Here is a 16,915-nt window from a genome sequence, read left to right as displayed (position 1 = left end):
CCTATTGTTCTCTTCTGTCCTGTAATCTCCCTGCATTGTTCTCTTCTGTAATCTCCCTGCATTGTTCTCTTCTGTAATCTCCCTGCATTGTTCTCTTCTGTAATCTCCCTGCATTGTTCTCTTCTGTCCTGTAATCTCCCTGCATTGTTCTCTTCTGTAATCTCCCTGCATTGTTCTCTTCTGTCCTGTAATCTCCCTGCATTGTTCTCTTCTGTAATCTCCCTGCATTGTTCTCTTCTGTCCTGTAATCTCCCTGTATTGTTCTCTTCTGTAATCTCCCTGCATTGTTCTCTTCTGTAATCTCCCTGCATTGTTCTCTTCTGTAATCTCCCTGTATTGTTCTTTCCTGTAATCTCCCTGCATTGTTCTCTTCTCTTCTGTAATATCCCTGCATTGTTCTCTCCGGTAATCTCCCTGCATTGTTCTCTTCTGTAATCTCCCTGTATTGTTCTTTCCTGTAATCTCCCTGCATTGTTCTCTTCTCTTCTGTAATATCCCTGCATTGTTCTCTCCGGTAATCTCCCTGCATTGTTCTCTTCTCTCCTGTAATCTCCCTGCATTGTTCTCTTCTCTCCTGTAATCTCCCTGCATTGTTCTCTTCTCTCCTGTAATCTCCCTGCATTGTTCTCTTCTCTCCTGTAATCTCCCTGCATTGTTCTCTCCTGTAATCTCCCTGCTTTGTTCTCTTCTGTAATCTCCCTGCATTGTTCTCTTCTGTAATCTCCCTGCATTGTTCTCTTCTCTCCTGTAATCTCCCTGCATTGTTCTCTCCTGTAATTTCCCTGTATTGTTCTCTTCTGTAATCTCCCTGCATTGTTCTCTTCTCTCCTGTAATTTCCCTGTATTGTTCTCTCCTGTAATCTCCCTGTATTGTTCTCTTCTCTCCTGTAATCTCCCTGCATTGTTCTCTCCTGTAATCTCCCTGCATTGTTCTCTTCTCTCCTGTAATCTTCCTGCATTGTTCTCTCCTGTAATTGTCCGGCTCAGTGTATTGTCCTGCTGCCCTATTGTTCTCTTCTCTTCTGTAATCTCCCTGCATTGTTCTCTTCTGTAATCTCCCTGCATTGTTCTCTTCTGTAATCTCCCTGCATTGTTCTCTTCTGTAATCTCCCTGCATTGTTCTCTTCTGTAATCTCCCTGCATTGTTCTCTTCTCTCCTGTAATCTCCCTGCATTGTTCTCTCCTGTAATCTCCCTGCATTGTTCTCTTCTGTAATCTCCCTGCATTGTTCTCTTCTCTCCTGTAATCTCCCTGCATTGTTCTCTTCTGTAATCTCCCTGCATTGTTCTCTTCTGTAATCTCCCTGCATTGTTCTCTTCTCTCCTGTAATCTCCCTGCTTTGTTCTCTTCTGTAATCTCCCTGCATTGATCTCTCCTGTAATTTCCATGTATTGTTCTCTTCTGTAATCTCCCTGCATTGTTCTCTTCTGTAATCTCCCTGCATTGTTCTCTTCTCTCCTGTAATCTCCCTGCATTGTTCTCTCCTGTAATCTCCCTGCATTGTTCTCTCCTGTAATCTCCCTGCATTGTTCTCTCTTGTAATCTCCCTGCATTGTTCTCTTCTCTCCTGTAATCTTCCTGCATTGTTCTCTCCTGTAATTGTCCGGCTCAGTGTATTGTCCTGCTGCCCTATTGTTCTCTTCTCTTCTGTAATCTCCCTGCATTGTTCTCTTCTGTAATCTCCCTGCATTGTTCTCTTCTGTAATCTCCCTGCATTGTTCTCTTCTGTAATCTCCCTGCATTGTTCTCTTCTGTCCTGTAATCTCCCTGCATTGTTCTCTCCTGTAATCTCCCTGCATTGTTCTCTTCTCTCCTGTAATCTCCCTGCATTGTTCTCTTCTCTCCTGTAATCTCCCTGCATTGTTCTCTTCTGTAATCTCCCTGCATTGTTCTCTTCTGTAATCTCCTTGCATTGTTCTCTTCTCTCCTGTAATCTCCCTGCATTGTTCTCTTCTGTAATCTCCCTGCATTGTTCTCTTCTCTCCTGTAATCTTCCTGCTTTGTTCTCTTCTGTAATCTCCCTGCATTGTTCTCTTCTCTCCTGTAATCTCCCTGCATTGTTCTCTCCTGTAATTTCCCTGTATTGTTCTCTCCTGTAATCTCCCTGCATTGTTCTCTTCTCTCCTATAATCTCCCTGTATTGTTCTCTCCTGTAATCTCCCTGCATTGTTCTTTCCTGTAATCTCCCTGCATTGTTCTCTTATTCTCCTGTAAATCTCCCTGCATGTTCTTTCTGCTAATCTCCCTGCATTGTTCTCTCTCTCCTGTAATCTCCCTGCATTGTTCTTCTCCTGTAATTCATGTATTGTCTCTCCTGTAATCTCCCTGCATTGTTCTCTTCTCTCCTCTAATCCCCTGTATGTTCTCTTCTCTCTGTAAATTTCCCTGTAATTGTTCTCTCCTGTAATCTCCTGCATTGTTCTCTTCTCTGCTGTAATCTCCATGCATGTTTCTCTTCTGGTCCTGTAATCTCCCGTATTGTTCTCTCCTTTTATATATCCCTGATTGTTCTCTCTGTACTCTCCCGCATTGTTCTATCCTGTAAATTCCCTGCATTTTTCTCTTCTCCCTGTAATTCTCCCTGCATGTTCTCTCCTGTTAATCTCCCTGCATTTTCTCTTCGTAATCTCCCGCATTGTCTCTTCTCTACGGTAATCTCCCTGCATTGTCTCTTCTGTAATCTCCCTGCATTGTTCTCTTCTGTCCTGTAATCTCCTTTATTGTTTTTCTTCTGTAATCTCCCTGCATTGTTCTCTTCTCTCCTGTAATCTCCCTGCATTGTTCTCTTCTCTCCTGTAATCTCCCTGTATTGTTCTCTCCTGTAATCTCCCTGCATTGTTCTCTTCTGTAATCTCCCTACATTGTTCTCTTCTGTAATCTCCCTGCATTGTTCTCTTCTGTAATCTTCCTGCTTTGTTCTCTTCTGTATTCTCCCTGCATTGTTCTCTTCTGTAATCTCCCTGCATTGTTCTCTTCTGTATTCTCCCTGTATTGTTCTCTTCTCTTCTGTAATCTCCCTGCATTGTTCTCTCCTGTAATCTCCCTGCATTGTTTTCTCCTGTAATCTCCCTGCATTGTTCTTTCCTGTAATCTCCCTGCATTGTTCTCTCCTGTAATCTCCCTGCATTGTTCTCTTCTGTATTCTCCCTGCATTGTTCTCTTCTCTCCTGTAATCTCCCTGCATTGTTCTCTTCTCTCCTGTAATCTCCCTGCATTGTTCTCTTCTGTATTCTCCCTGCATTGTTCTCTTCTCTCCTGTAATCTCCCTGCATTGTTCTCTTCTCTCCTGTAATCTCCCTGCATTGTTCTTTCCTGTAATCTCCCTGCATTGTTCTCTCCTGTAATCTCCCTGCATTGTTCTCTTCTGTATTCTCCCTGCATTGTTCTCTCCTGTAATCTCCCTGCATTGTTCTCTCCTGTAATCTCCCTGCATTGTTCTCTCCTGTAATCTCCCTGCATTGTTCTCTTCTCTCCTGTAATCTCCCTGCATTGTTCTCTTCTGTATTCTCCCTGCATTGTTCTCTCCTGTAATCTCCCTGCATTGTTCTCTCCTGTAATCTCCCTGCATTGTTCTCTCCTGTAATCTCCCTGCATTGTTCTCTTCTGTATTTTCCCTGCATTGTTCTCTCCTGTAATCTCCCTGCATTGTTCTCTCCTGTAATCTCCCTGCATTGTTCTCTTCTGTATTCTCCCTGCATTGTTCTCTCCTGTAATCTCCCTGCATTGTTCTCTTCTCTTCTGTAATCTCCCTGCATTGTTCTCTCTTGTAATCTCCCTGCATTGTTCTCTCCTGTAATCTCCCTGCATTGTTCTCTCCTGTAATCTCCCTGCATTGTTCTCTCCTGTAATCTCCCTGCATTGTTCTCTCTTGTAATCTCCCTGCATTGTTCTCTCCTGTAATCTCCCTGCATTGTTCTCTCCTGTAATCTCCCTGCATTGTTCTCTCCTGTAATCTCCCTGCATTGTTCTCTCCTGTAATCTCCCTGCATTGTTCTCTCCTGTAATCTCCCTGCATTGTTCTCTTCTCTTCTCTCAGGACATTCTCACTTCAGGAAAGCGTCAATTGTACTGGAGATTATGTTGAGATTAGAGAAGGAGGTGAGGCTGGCAGATTCCTGGGCCGTGTGTGTGGAAGCGCCCTGCCCGACAACATCACCTCCATCTCCGCTCATATACTCTGGGTGAAGTTTGTGTCCGATGGTTCTGGCAGCGGCTCAGGGTTTCAGGCCACATTCTCCCACTGTAAGTATCAGAACACAACTACAAACAGCGACAATACCATACAGTACAATATGTGAGTGCGACCACAATGACGGAGAAATAATAACAATAATATCACTCCTCATTATACAAAATATGGATCTGCGGGATCTGTGGGATCTGCAGGATCTGTGGACTCTCTGGATGGCGTGCATAGCCCGGAGGATAGCTGCGGCTGCCCCTCTGGATGGCGGTGACTTCCCGGAGGATAGCTGCGGCTGCCCCTCTGGATGGCGGTGACTTCCCGGAGGATAGCTGCAGCTGCCCCTCTGGATGGCGATCACAGCCTGGAGGATAGCTGTGGCTGCCCCTCTGGATGGTGTTGACTGCCCGGAGGATAGCTGCGGCTGCCCCTCTGGATGGCGATCACGGCCCAGAGGATAGCTGCGGCTGCCCCTTTGGATGTTGTCATAGCCAGGAGGATAGCTGCGGCTGCCCCTATGAATGGTGTTGACTGCCCGAAGGATAGCTGCGGCTGCCCAGCTGGATGGCGATCACAGCCTGGAGGATAGCTCCAGCTGCCCCTCTGGATGGCGTTCACATTCCGGAGGATAGCTCCAGCTGCCCCTCTGGATGGCGTTCACATTCCGGAGGATAGCTGCAGCTGCCCCTCTGGATGACGTTGATTGCCCGGAGGATAGCTGCGGCTGCCACTCTGGATGGCATTCACAGCCCGGAGGATAACTGCGGCTGCCCCTCTGGATGGCGTTGACTGTCCAGACGATAGCTGCGGCTGCCCCTCTGGATGGCGATCACGGCCCGGAGGATAGCTGCGGCTGCCCCTCTGGATGGTGTGATAGCCAGGAGGATAGCTGCGGCTGCCCCTCTGGATGGCGTTGATTGCCCGGAGGATAGCTGCGGCTGCCACTCTGGATGGCATTCACAGCCCGGAGGATAACTGCGGCTGCCCCTCTGGATGGCGTTGACTGTCCAGACGATAGCTGCGGCTGCCCCTCTGGATGGCGATCACGGCCCGGAGGATAGTTGCGGCTGCCCCTCTGGATGACGTTGACTGTCCAGACGATAGCTGCGGCTGCCCCTCTGGATGGCGATCACGGCCCAGAGGATAGTTGCGGCTGCCCCTCTGGATGGTGTCATAGCCAGGAGGATAGCTGCGGCTGCCCCTCTGGATGGTGTCATAGCCAGGAGGATAGCTGCGGCTGCCCCTCTGGATGGCGATCACGGGTTTGCAGTGGGGTCCAGTGTTTTTCAGCTATGGACATGACTCCATTACATCTCCTCCATTGTGTTCACTATCTTCAGTGTTCGGGAACAATCTAGAAGGAAGCTCTGGGCAGGTGGCCTCTCCGCTGTGGCCCCGGCAGTACCCGCACCGATCTGACTACATCTGGAAAGTCACCGTGGAATCAGGACGCGTCATTGAGATCAGGATTCTGGAGATGGACATTGAGCTGCACACGAGCTGCGGCTACGACCGACTGCGAGTACGTGCACAATAAATCCTTATAGTGTGTATGGGGCGCTGTGTACTGTATGGTGTGTATAGGGTGTATGGTGTATATAGTGTGTATGGTGTGTGTATGGTGTGTATGGCCCTGTATGGTGTGTATGGCCCTGTATGGTGTGTATGGTGTGTATAGTGCTGTATGGGGCTTTATGGTGTGTATGGCCCTGTATGGTGTGTATGGTGTGTATGGTGTATATAGTGTGTATGGTGCTGTATGGTGTGTATGGCCCTGTATGGTGTGTATGGCCCTGTATGGTGTGTATGGTGCTGTATGACCCTGTATGGTGTGTATAGTGCTGTATGGTGCTGTATGGTGTGTATGGCCCTGTATGGTGCTGTATGGTGTGTATGGCCCTGTATGGTGTGTATGGCCCTGTATGGTGTTGTATGACCCTGCATGGTGTGTATAGTGCTGTATGGTGTGTATGGCCCTGTATGGTGCTTTATGGTGCTGTATGGTGCTTTATGGTGCTGTATAGCCCTGTATGGTGTGTATGGTGCTGTATGGCCCTGTATGGTGCTGTATGGCCCTGTATGGTGTGTATGGTGTGTATGGCCCTGTATGGTGTGTATGGCCCTGTATGGTGTTGTATGACCCTGCATGGTGTGTATAGTGCTGTATGGTGTGTATGGCCCTGTATGGTGCTTTATGGTGCTGTATGGTGCTTTATGGTGCTGTATAGCCCTGTATGGTGTGTTTGGCCCTGTATGGTGTGTATGCGGCTGTATGGCCCTGTATGGTGCTGTATGGCCCTGTATGGTGTGTATGGCCCTGTATGGTGTGTATGGTGTGTATGATGCTGTATGGCCCTGTATGGTGTGTATGGTGCTGTATGGTGTGTATGGCCCTGTATGGTGTGTATGGTGCTGTATGGTGTGTATGGTGCTGTATGGTGTGTATGGCCCTGTATGGTGTGTATGATGCTGTAGGGTGCTGTATGGCCCTGTATGGTGTGTATGGCGCTGTATGGCCCTGTATGGTGTGTATGGCGCTGTATGGCCCTGTATGGTGTGTATGGCCCTGTATGGTGTGTATGGTGCTGTATGGTGCTGTATGGCCCTGTATGGTGTATATGGTGCTGTATGGCCCTGTATGGTGTGTATGGTGCTGTATGGCCCTGTATGGTGTGTATGGTGCTGTATGGCCCTGTATGGTGTATATGGTGCTGTATGGTCCTGTATGGTGTGTATGGTGCTGTATGGTGTATATGGCCCTGTATGGTGTGTATGGTGCTGTATGGTGTGTATGGCCCTGTATGGTGTGTATGGTGCTGTATGGTGTATATGGCCCTGTATGGTGTGTATGGTGCTGTATGGTGCTGTATGGTGTGTATGGTGCTGCATGGTGTGTATGACCCTGTATGGTGCTGTATGGCCCTGTATGGTGTATATGGTGTATATGGTCCTGTATGGTGTGTATGGTGCTGTATGGTGTATATGGTCCTGTATGGTGCTGCATGGTGTGTATGACCCTGTATGCTGCTGCTGCTTTTCTATATGATAATTATGTTATTTCTTTGTTCTGTTTCTTGCAGATATTTGATGGTCCTGACACCCACTCCCATATAATCGGCACATACTGCGGGATTACGCCGCCTCCTCCTCTCTTCACCTTTGGTAGCGCAGTGACCATTCAGTTCCAGAGTGACAACAGTATCAGCAAAAAGGGATTCCTGCTGGACTGGACGGCCGTCAATATATCACCGGACCCGCTACCTACCATAGCCCCAGGTACTGCTACCTACCATAGCTTTAGGTACTGCTACCTACCATAGCCCCAGGTACTGCTACCTACCATAGCCCCAGGTACTGCTACCTACCATAGCCCCAGGTACTGCTACCTACCATAGCCCCAGGTACTGCTACCTACCATAGCCCCAGGTACTGCTACCTACCACAGCCCCAGGTACTGCTACCTACCATAGCCCCAGGTACTGCTACCTACCATAGCCCCAGGTACTGCTACCTACCATAGCCCCAGGTACTGCTACCTACCATAGCCCCAGGTACTGCTACCTACCATAGCCCCAGGTACTGCTACCTACCATAGCCCCAGGTACTGCTACCTACCATAGCCCCAGGTACTGCTACCTACCATAGCCCCAGGTACTGCTACCTACCATAGCCCCAGGTACTGCTACCTACCATAGCCCCAGGTACTGCTACCTACCATAGCTCCAGGTACTGCTACCTACCATAGCCCCAGCTACTGTTATCTACCATAGCCCCAGGTACTGCTACCTACCATAGCTCCAGGTACTGCTACCTACCATAGCCCCAGGTACTGCTACCTACCATAGCCCCAGGTACTGCTACCTACCTTAGCCCCAGGTACTGCTACCTACCTTAGCCCCAGGTACTGCTACCTACCATAGCCCCAGGTACTGCTACCTACCGTAGCTTTAGGTACTGTTACCTACCATAGCCCCAGGTACTGCTACCTACAGTAGCCCCAGATACTGCTACCTACCATAGCCCCAGGTACTGCTACCTACCATAGCCCCAGGGGCGGTCTTGGCATTTCTGGGGCCCTAAGCGAAGTTATGTCTGGGCCCCACCCCCCTCGACACGCACTCCACAACAGTAGACCGCTGTGTGCTGCCCCCAGTAGTATATACCCCTTGTGCACAGCCGCCACTAGTATATACCCCTTGTGGGCTTACCCTCAGTAGTATATACCCCTTGTGTGCTTCCCCCAGTAGTGTATAGACACCTGTGTGTTCCCCTAGTTACATATAGCCCCCCCGTGTGCTCCCCCAAAAGTATATAGACCCCCTGTGTGCTGTCCCAGTTGTATATAAACCCCGTGTGCTGCCCCCAGTCGTATATACCCCGTGTGCTGCCCCCAGTTGCATATACCCCCTGTGTGCTCCCCCACTTGTATATAGCCCCCCTGTGTGCTCCCTCAGTGGTATGTAGCCCCCCTGTGTGCTCCCCCACTTGGATATAGACCTCCTGTGTGCTCCCCCACTTGGATTTATACCCCTGTGTGCACCTCCAGTAGTATATAAACCCCTTGTGTGGTTCCCCCAGTAGTATATAGACCCCCCTGTGTGCTCCACCAGTATTATATAAATCCCTGTGTGCTCCCCCAGTAGTATACAGACCCATGTGTGCTCCCCCAGTTATATATAGACCCCCGGTGTGCTCCCCGTTATATATAGACCCCCTGTGTGCTGCCCCCAGTAGTATATAGACCCCCTGTGTGCCCCGCCAGTAGTATATAGACCTCTATGTGCTCCTCCAGTAGTATATAGACCCCTGTGTGCCCCCCCAGTTATATATAGACCCCCTGTTTGCTGCCTCAGCAGTATATAGACCCCCTGTATGCCCCACCAGTAGTATTTAGACTCCTGTGTGTTCCCCCAGTAGTATATAGACCCCCTGTGTGCCCCACCAGTAGTATATAGACCCCCTGGGGGAGATTTATCAAAGGGTGTAAAATTTAGACTGGAGCAAACTACCCACAGCAGCCAATCACAGCTCAGCTTTAGGCAGGGCTGAAAGGAAAGAGGAGCTGTGATTGGTTGCTGTGGGCAGTTTGCATCAGTCTAAATTTTACACCCTTTGATAAATCTCCCCCCCCTGTGTGCCCCACCAGTAGTATATAGACCCTCTGTGTGCTACCCCAGTAGTATATAACCCCCCTGTGTGCTCCCCCAGTAGTATATAGCCCCCCTGTGTGCTCCCCCACTTGGATATAGACCTCCTGTGTGCTCCCCCAGTAGTATATAGCCCCCCTGTGTGCTCCCCCACTTGGATATAGACCTCCTGTGTGCTCCCCCAGTTGTATATAGACCCCCTGTGTGCTGACCCAAGTAGTATATAGACCACTCTGTGAAGCCCCAGTAGTCTATAGCCCCCCTGTGTGCTCCCCAGTTATAAATAGCCCCCCTGTGTCTTCCCCGTTATATAGCCCCACTGTGTGCTCACCCCCATTTATATAGATTGCCTCCCCCCAGTTACACAGGCCCCTGTGTGCTCCCCCTCCCATATAGTATATAACACAATTAAACAAACACTTATACTCACCTGAGTCCGGGAGTCTCCTCTTCTCTTCACTCTTGTGGCCGCAGGAAGGGTTTTCCCTGCGATCACAAGAGACCGCTCTCCCCTTGTCCTGGCCCCGATGCTCCAGTGATGTTACTGGAGCGCCGACACCACAAGGACAAAGCTGCCACTTGTGACCGCAGGGAAAACACTTCCTGCGGCCACAAGAGTGACTGACAGGAAGAGAGCCAATGTCTCCCGCCCTGTCAGTGCTGCTGCATGTAACTGTGAGCGCTCATTACGAGTGCTCATAGTTACATTTCAGATCACAGCAGCGAGCGGGGCAGCGGCCCTGTCTAGCGGTCTTGAGCACAAGAGAAGAGTGGGGCATGGGGGCCCCCCTGGATGTTGGGGGCCCCAAGCGATTGCTTGGGGTGCTTGATGCCAAAGATCGCTACTGCATAGCCCCAGGTTCTGCTACCTACCATAGCCCCAGGTACTTCCACCTACCATAGCCCCAGGTACTGCTACCTACCATAGCTTTAGGTACTGTTACCTACCATAGTCCCAGGTACTGCTACCTACCATACCCCAGGTACTGCTACCTACCATAGCCCCAGGTACTTCCACCTACCATAGCCCCAGGTACTGCTACCTACCATACCCCAGGTACTGTTACCTACCATAGTCCCAGGTACTGCTACCTACCATAGCCCCAGGTACTGCTACCTACCACAGCCCCAGGTACTGCTACCTACCACAGCCCCAGGTACTGCTACCTACCATAGCTCCAGGTACTGCCACCTACCATAGCCCCAGGTACTGCTACCTACCATAGCCCCAGGTACTGCCACCTACCATAGCCCCAGGTACTGCCACCTACCATAGCCCCAGGTATTGCTACCATAGCCCCAGGTACTGCTACCTACCATACCCCAGGTACTGCTACCTACCATACCCCAGGTACTGCTACCTACCATAGCCCCAGGTACTGCTACCATAGCCCCAGGTACTGCTACCTACCATAGCCCCAGGTACTGCTACCATAACCCCAGGTACTGCTACCATACCCCAGGTACTGCTACCATAGCCCCAGGTACTGCTACCTACCATAGCCCCAGGTACTGCTACCTACCATAGCCCCAGGTACTGCTACCCACCATAGCCCCAGGTACTGCCACCTACCATAGCCCCAGGTACTGCTACCTACCATAGCTCCAGGTACTGCTACCTAACATAGCCCCAGGTACTGCTACCTACCATAGCTCCAGGTACTGCTACCTACCATAGCCCCAGGTACTGCTACCTACCATAGCCCCAGGTACTGCTACCTACCATAGCCCCAGGTACTGCTACCTACCATAGCCCCAGGTACTGCCACCTATCATAGCCCCAGGTACTGCCACCTACTATAGCCCCAGGTACTGCCACCTACCATAGCCCCAGGTACTGCTACCTACCATAGCCCCAGGTACTGCTACCTACCATAGCCCCAGGTACTGCCACCTACCATAGCCCCAGGTACTGCCACCTACTATAGCCCCAGGTACTGCCACCTACCATAGCCCCAGGTACTGCTACCTACCATAGCCCCAGGTACTGCTACCTACCATAGCCCCAGGTACTGCTACCTACCATAGCCCCAGGTACTGCCACCTACCATAGCCCCAGGTACTGCCACCTACCATAGCCCCAGGTACTGCCACCTATCATAGCCCCAGGTACTGCTACCTACCAAAGCCCCAGGTACTACCTCCGCTGAGAGAGTGACATGTCGGAATTCCGACGTTCTTGCTCAGTGTGAACCAGTGTGGCCGTAAAGGGGGAGAAGGAGTTACTGATGCACCAGGTGAGCAGAAAGGAAATAAACAGCAGCAGCAGCAGAAGGGTTACAGCAAGGAAAGGGTTACAAGAAGCACTGAGCTGCTGCTGAGAAGCTAAAGGATGAGGGAGATATCACTGCGGCTCTGTGGACATACAGCAGTAGATAAACTGGATACAAGGAGCAGCTTCCCAAAGCCTTATGGGTAGTCAGAGACACGAGGGAAGCCTTGATTTACCTGTGAGGAACAGTGTGGATCATCTTCAGCAGGCAGACTGGCTCACAGCCCGGCATCTCTCCTTCTTCCTGTATATTTGTCCTGATCTAGCTGTTACTAGAGACAAATTTCCCCTGACAACAGACTGCAGAGAAGGGAGACACCTAGTGGCCAGGATTTTAGAGTAATGTTGCCTTAACGGCGGGGACCACTAGTCCTTGCATGTCCTTCTTCATGTCAGATCTGGGGCAGGGGGCGCTATTCATCCCACCAGCATTAAATAGGCATTTACCCACTTGTTATCCTGTTTCTTCTTCAGGGGCTTGTGGGGGGATTCTACAGACTGGAGACACCCCGGGATTCCTCTTCTCTCCTGGATGGCCGTACCCTTATCCTACAAGGACTGTGTGCACCTGGGTGATCCGCTCTCCAGGGTCCACCATAGAGCTGAACCTGCTGTCCGTGGATATAGAAGCACAGGACACATGTAACAATGACAGGCTCCTTGTCAGAGACGGTAAGGGAAGGGTTCCCCCATATAGAGGGAATACTGTACAGTACATGTAACAATGGACAGGCTCCTCATCAGAGACGGTGAGGGAGGGGTTCCCCCATATAGAGGGAATACTGTACAGTACATGTAACATTGACAGGCTCCTCATCAGAGACGGTGAGGGAAGGGTTCCCCCATATAGAGGGAATACTGTACAGTACATGTAACAACCACAGGCTCCTCATCAGAGACGGTGAGGGAGGGGTTCCCCCATATAGAGGGAATACTGTACAGTACATGTAACAACCACAGGCTCCTCATCAGAGACGGTGAGGGAAGGGTTCCCCCATATACAGGGAGTACTGTACAGTACATGTAACATTGACAGGCTCCTCATCAGAGACGGTGAGGGAGGGGTTCCCCCATATAGAGGGAATACTGTACTGTACATGTAACAACCACAGGCTCCTCATCAGAGACGGTGAGGGAGGGGTTCCCCCATATAGAGGGAATACTGTACAGTACATGTAACAACCACAGGCTCCTCATCAGAGACGGTGAGGGAAGGGTTCCCCCATATAGAGGGAGTACTGTACTGTACATGTAACAATGGACAGGCTCCTCATCAGAGACGGTGAGGGAAGGGTTCCCCCATATAGAAAGAATACTGTACTGTACATGTAACAACCACAGGCTCCTCATCAGAGACGGTGAGGGAAGGGTTCCCCCATATAGAGGGAATACTGTACTGTACATGTAACAACCACAGGCTCCTCATCAGAGACGGTGAGGGAAGGGTTCCCCCATATAGAAGGAATACTGTACTGTACATGTAACAACCACAGGCTCCTCATCAGAGACGGTGAGGGAAGGGTTCCCCCATATAGAGGGAATACTGTACTGTACATGTAACAACCACAGGCTCCTCATCAGAGACGGTGAGGGAGGGGTTCCCCCATATAGAGGGAATACTGTACAGTACATGTAACAACCACAGGCTCCTCATCAGAGACGGTAAGGGAGGGGTTCCCCCATATAGAGGGAATACTGTACAGTACATGTAACAACCACAGGCTCCTCATCAGAGACGGTGAGGGAAGGGTTCCCCCATATAGAGGGAATACTGTACTGTACATGTAACAACCACAGGCTCCTCATCAGAGACGGTGAGGGAGGGGTTCCCCCATATAGAGGGAATACTGTACAGTACATGTAACAACCACAGGCTCCTCATCAGAGACGGTGAGGGAAGGGTTCCCCCATATAGAGGGAATACTGTACACCATTATTAGTTATTGTTGGTGCTCATATATATAAATATATATATATATATATTTATATATAATGTTTGTAGCATTATTGACGTATATTTTCTTCCTTTCCTCATGAAGGAGACAACAACAAGACCTCCATCCTGGCCACCATCTGTGGTCGGGAGCCTCCTGGACCCGTCCGATCTTCCGGAGACGCCATGTTCCTGTATTTCGAGTCTGATGCATTGGTTTCTGGGAAAGGCTTCAATGCGTCTTATCATAGAAGTAAGGAGTCCTCCGCGTTATTCCTGCGTATGGCGGCACGCTGTATCGGGCGGTATATACTGACTCCATCTTTGCCGGACGCTGCTCCAGAATACTGATCCTGAATATTATGTGTTATTCTTTCTGCTGTGAGTGATGGATAGGAAATCTGATCTCCCTGATCTCCCTGATCTCTCTGATCTCTCTGATCTCCCTGATCTCCCTGATCTCCCTGATCTCTCTGATCTCCCTGATCTCCCTGATCTCCCTGATCTCCCTGATCTCCCTGATCTCTCTGATCTTATTTCTCCTTCACGCGGCTCAGTTCATCGAGTGGCTCTTTTGTTTCATAGTCGGTCGCACATTCCCTTTAATACAGGAAGACGTTATCTAGTGATTATTATACGTGGAGTCTAGAGATCAGTGAACCTGACCAATGTTATATCCTGCTGCCCGGTGACGGTGGATACAGCCCAGGGATTACCTGGAAAACATGGATACAGCCCAGGGATTACCTGGAAAACATGGATACAGCCCAGGGATTACCTGGAAAACATGGATACAGCCCAGGGATTACCTGGAAAACATGGATACAGCCCAGGGATTACCTGGAAAACATGGATACAGCCCAGGGATTACCTGGAAAACATGGATACAGCCCAGGGATTACCTGGAAAACATGGATACAGCCCAGGGATTACCTGGAAAACATGGATACAGCCCAGGGATTACCTGGAAAACATGGATATAGCCCAGAGATTACCTGGAAAACATGGATACAGCCCAGGGATTACCTGGAAAACATGGATATAGCCCAGGGATTACCTGGAAAACATGGATACAGCCCAGGGATTACCTGGAAAACATGGATACAGCCCAGGGATTACCTGGAAAACATGGATATAGCCCAGGGATTACCTGGAAAACATGGATACAGCCCAGGGATTACCTGGAAAACATGGATATAGCCATGACACAAGACAGAAAACTTCTCCTTCTGGAAAGTTTTCTGGCTCGGCACTAAGCATCAGCCATGTTTAAAGTGGTACTCCAGGGAGTTTTTTTTTTCTTTCAAATAAACTGGTATCAGAAAGTTATATAGATTTACTTTCTATATAAAAATCTCCAGTCTTCTAGTACTTATCAGCTGTTGTATGTCCTGCAGGAAGTGGTGTATTCTCTCCAGTCTGACACAGTGCTCTCTGCTGCCACCTCTGTCCATGTCAGGAACTGTCCAGAGCAGGAGAGGTTTTCTATGGGGATTTGCTGCTGCTCTGGACAGTTCCTGACATGGACAGAGGTGGCAGCAGGGTGCACTGTGTCAGACTGGAGAGTCCTGCAGGTCATACAGCAGCTGATAAGTACTGGAAGACTGGAAATCTGACACCATTTAATTTGAAAGGAAAAAATATTGTCTGGAGTACCCCTTTAAGGCTTCTGATTGGGGTCAAACACTGACTTGAGGGGGAGCTTCCTCCAGGAGGGGGTGTCATAGAGCTGCTTTGTATATCCTCCTCCCCCCCCCCCCCATAGTAACATAGTAAATAAGGTTGAAAGAAGACAAGAGTCCATCAGGTTCAACCTAGGAGAATCCTACTGTGTTGATCCAAGAAGGCGAAAAACCCCTATGGGGCAGAAGACAACTGCCCCACCACAGGGAGAAACTCCCCCCCCCCCCCTCCCCCCGACTCCAATGGCAACCAGAACAATCCCCGGACCAACGTATCACCAGAAATCTAATGCCCATAACTTGTAATATTATATTGTTCAAGAAAAACATCCAGGCCTCCCTTGAACTTATTTAATGAATCGGCCAGGACAGCCTCATGTGGCAGAGAGTCCCACAGTCTTACCGCTCGTACAGTAAAGAACCCGTGTCGATGCTGATGATGAAATCTTCTTTCCTCTAGACGTAGAGGATGCCCCCTTGTCATGGTTACAGACCTAGGAGTAAGGAGACCACTACAAAGATCTCTGTACTGTCCAGTCATATATTAGTACATTGAGATCAGATCGCCCCTAAGACGTCTTTTTCTAGCGTAAATAACCCCAAGCTTGATAACCTATCCTGGTCCTGTAACCCACCCATTCCCTTAATGACCTTTGTTGCCCTCCTCTGCACCCGCCCCAGGTCAGCTGTGTCCTTCTTATATACCGGTGCCCAAAACTGTACACAGTATATACCATGTGTGGTCTGACCAGTGATCTATAAAGAGGACACTATGATCTTATATACCGGTGCTGTACACAGTATATACCATGTGTGGTCTGACCAGTGATTTATAAAGAGGACACTATGATCTTATATACCGGTGCTGTACACAGTATTCCATGTGTGGTCTGACCAGTGATCTATAAAGAGGACACTATGATCTTATATACCGGTGCTGTACACAGTATTCCATGTGTGGTCTGACCAGTGATCTATAAAGAGGACACTATGATCTTATATACCGGTGCTGTATACAGTATATACCATGTGTGGTCTGACCAGTGATCTATAAAGAGGCAAAACTATGTTCTCATCTTTAGCATCTATACCTCTTTTGATGCACCCCATTATTTTATTAGCCTTGGCAGCTGCTGCCTGGCACTGATCACTAAAGTTGAGTTTACTGTCCACCAATACCCCCAGGTCCTTTTCGGAAGTAGTTTTACCCAGTGTTTTATTATTTAGCACATAACTGTACTTATTATTTCTATGGCCCAAGTGCATAACCTTACATTTATCCACATTAAACTTCATCTGCCATTTCTCCGCCCAAGCCTCTAGCTTCTCCAAATCCCTCTGTAATGTGATCTTATCCTCCTCTGTGCTGATTACTTTACCCAGTTTAGTATCATCTGCAAATATGGAGATTCTGCTCTGTAGCCCCTCAACAAGATCATTAATAAAAAATATTAAAAAGAAGTGGCCCAACACTGACCCCTGTGGTACCCCACTAGTAACTGTGACCCAACACTGACCCCTGTGGTACCCCACTAGTAACTGTGACCCAACACTGACCCCTGTGGTACCCCACTAGTAACTGTGACCCAACACTGACCCCTGTGGTACCCCACTAGTAACTAAAACCCAATCTGAATATTTTCCATCAATGACCACCCTCTGTTTTCTATCACACAACCAGTTACTTACCCATTTGCA

The 16,915-nt window shown here is 49.3% G+C and overlaps 1 protein-coding gene across 1 annotated transcript in view; it reads left to right on the top strand.

The window, feature by feature from the left end:
* The window catches only part of CUBN (cubilin), a 304,407-nt gene that overhangs the window by 222,592 nt on the left and 64,900 nt on the right, over positions 1-16,915 (top strand). Inside the window, exons 37-41 of the mRNA XM_069959738.1 lie at positions 4,037-4,242; positions 5,524-5,705; positions 7,264-7,459; positions 12,077-12,274; positions 13,642-13,788. Coding sequence (XP_069815839.1) covers positions 4,037-4,242; positions 5,524-5,705; positions 7,264-7,459; positions 12,077-12,274; positions 13,642-13,788 — 929 coding nt within the window. The remainder of the gene's footprint in view (positions 1-4,036; positions 4,243-5,523; positions 5,706-7,263; positions 7,460-12,076; positions 12,275-13,641; positions 13,789-16,915) is intronic.

The sequence above is a fragment of the Dendropsophus ebraccatus genome, chromosome 2, assembly GCF_027789765.1.
Source record: "Dendropsophus ebraccatus isolate aDenEbr1 chromosome 2, aDenEbr1.pat, whole genome shotgun sequence".
NCBI lineage: Eukaryota > Metazoa > Chordata > Amphibia > Anura > Hylidae > Dendropsophus > Dendropsophus ebraccatus.
Note: the sequence above shows the minus strand (reverse complement) of the source record. Positions and strands in the feature narration are given on the sequence as shown.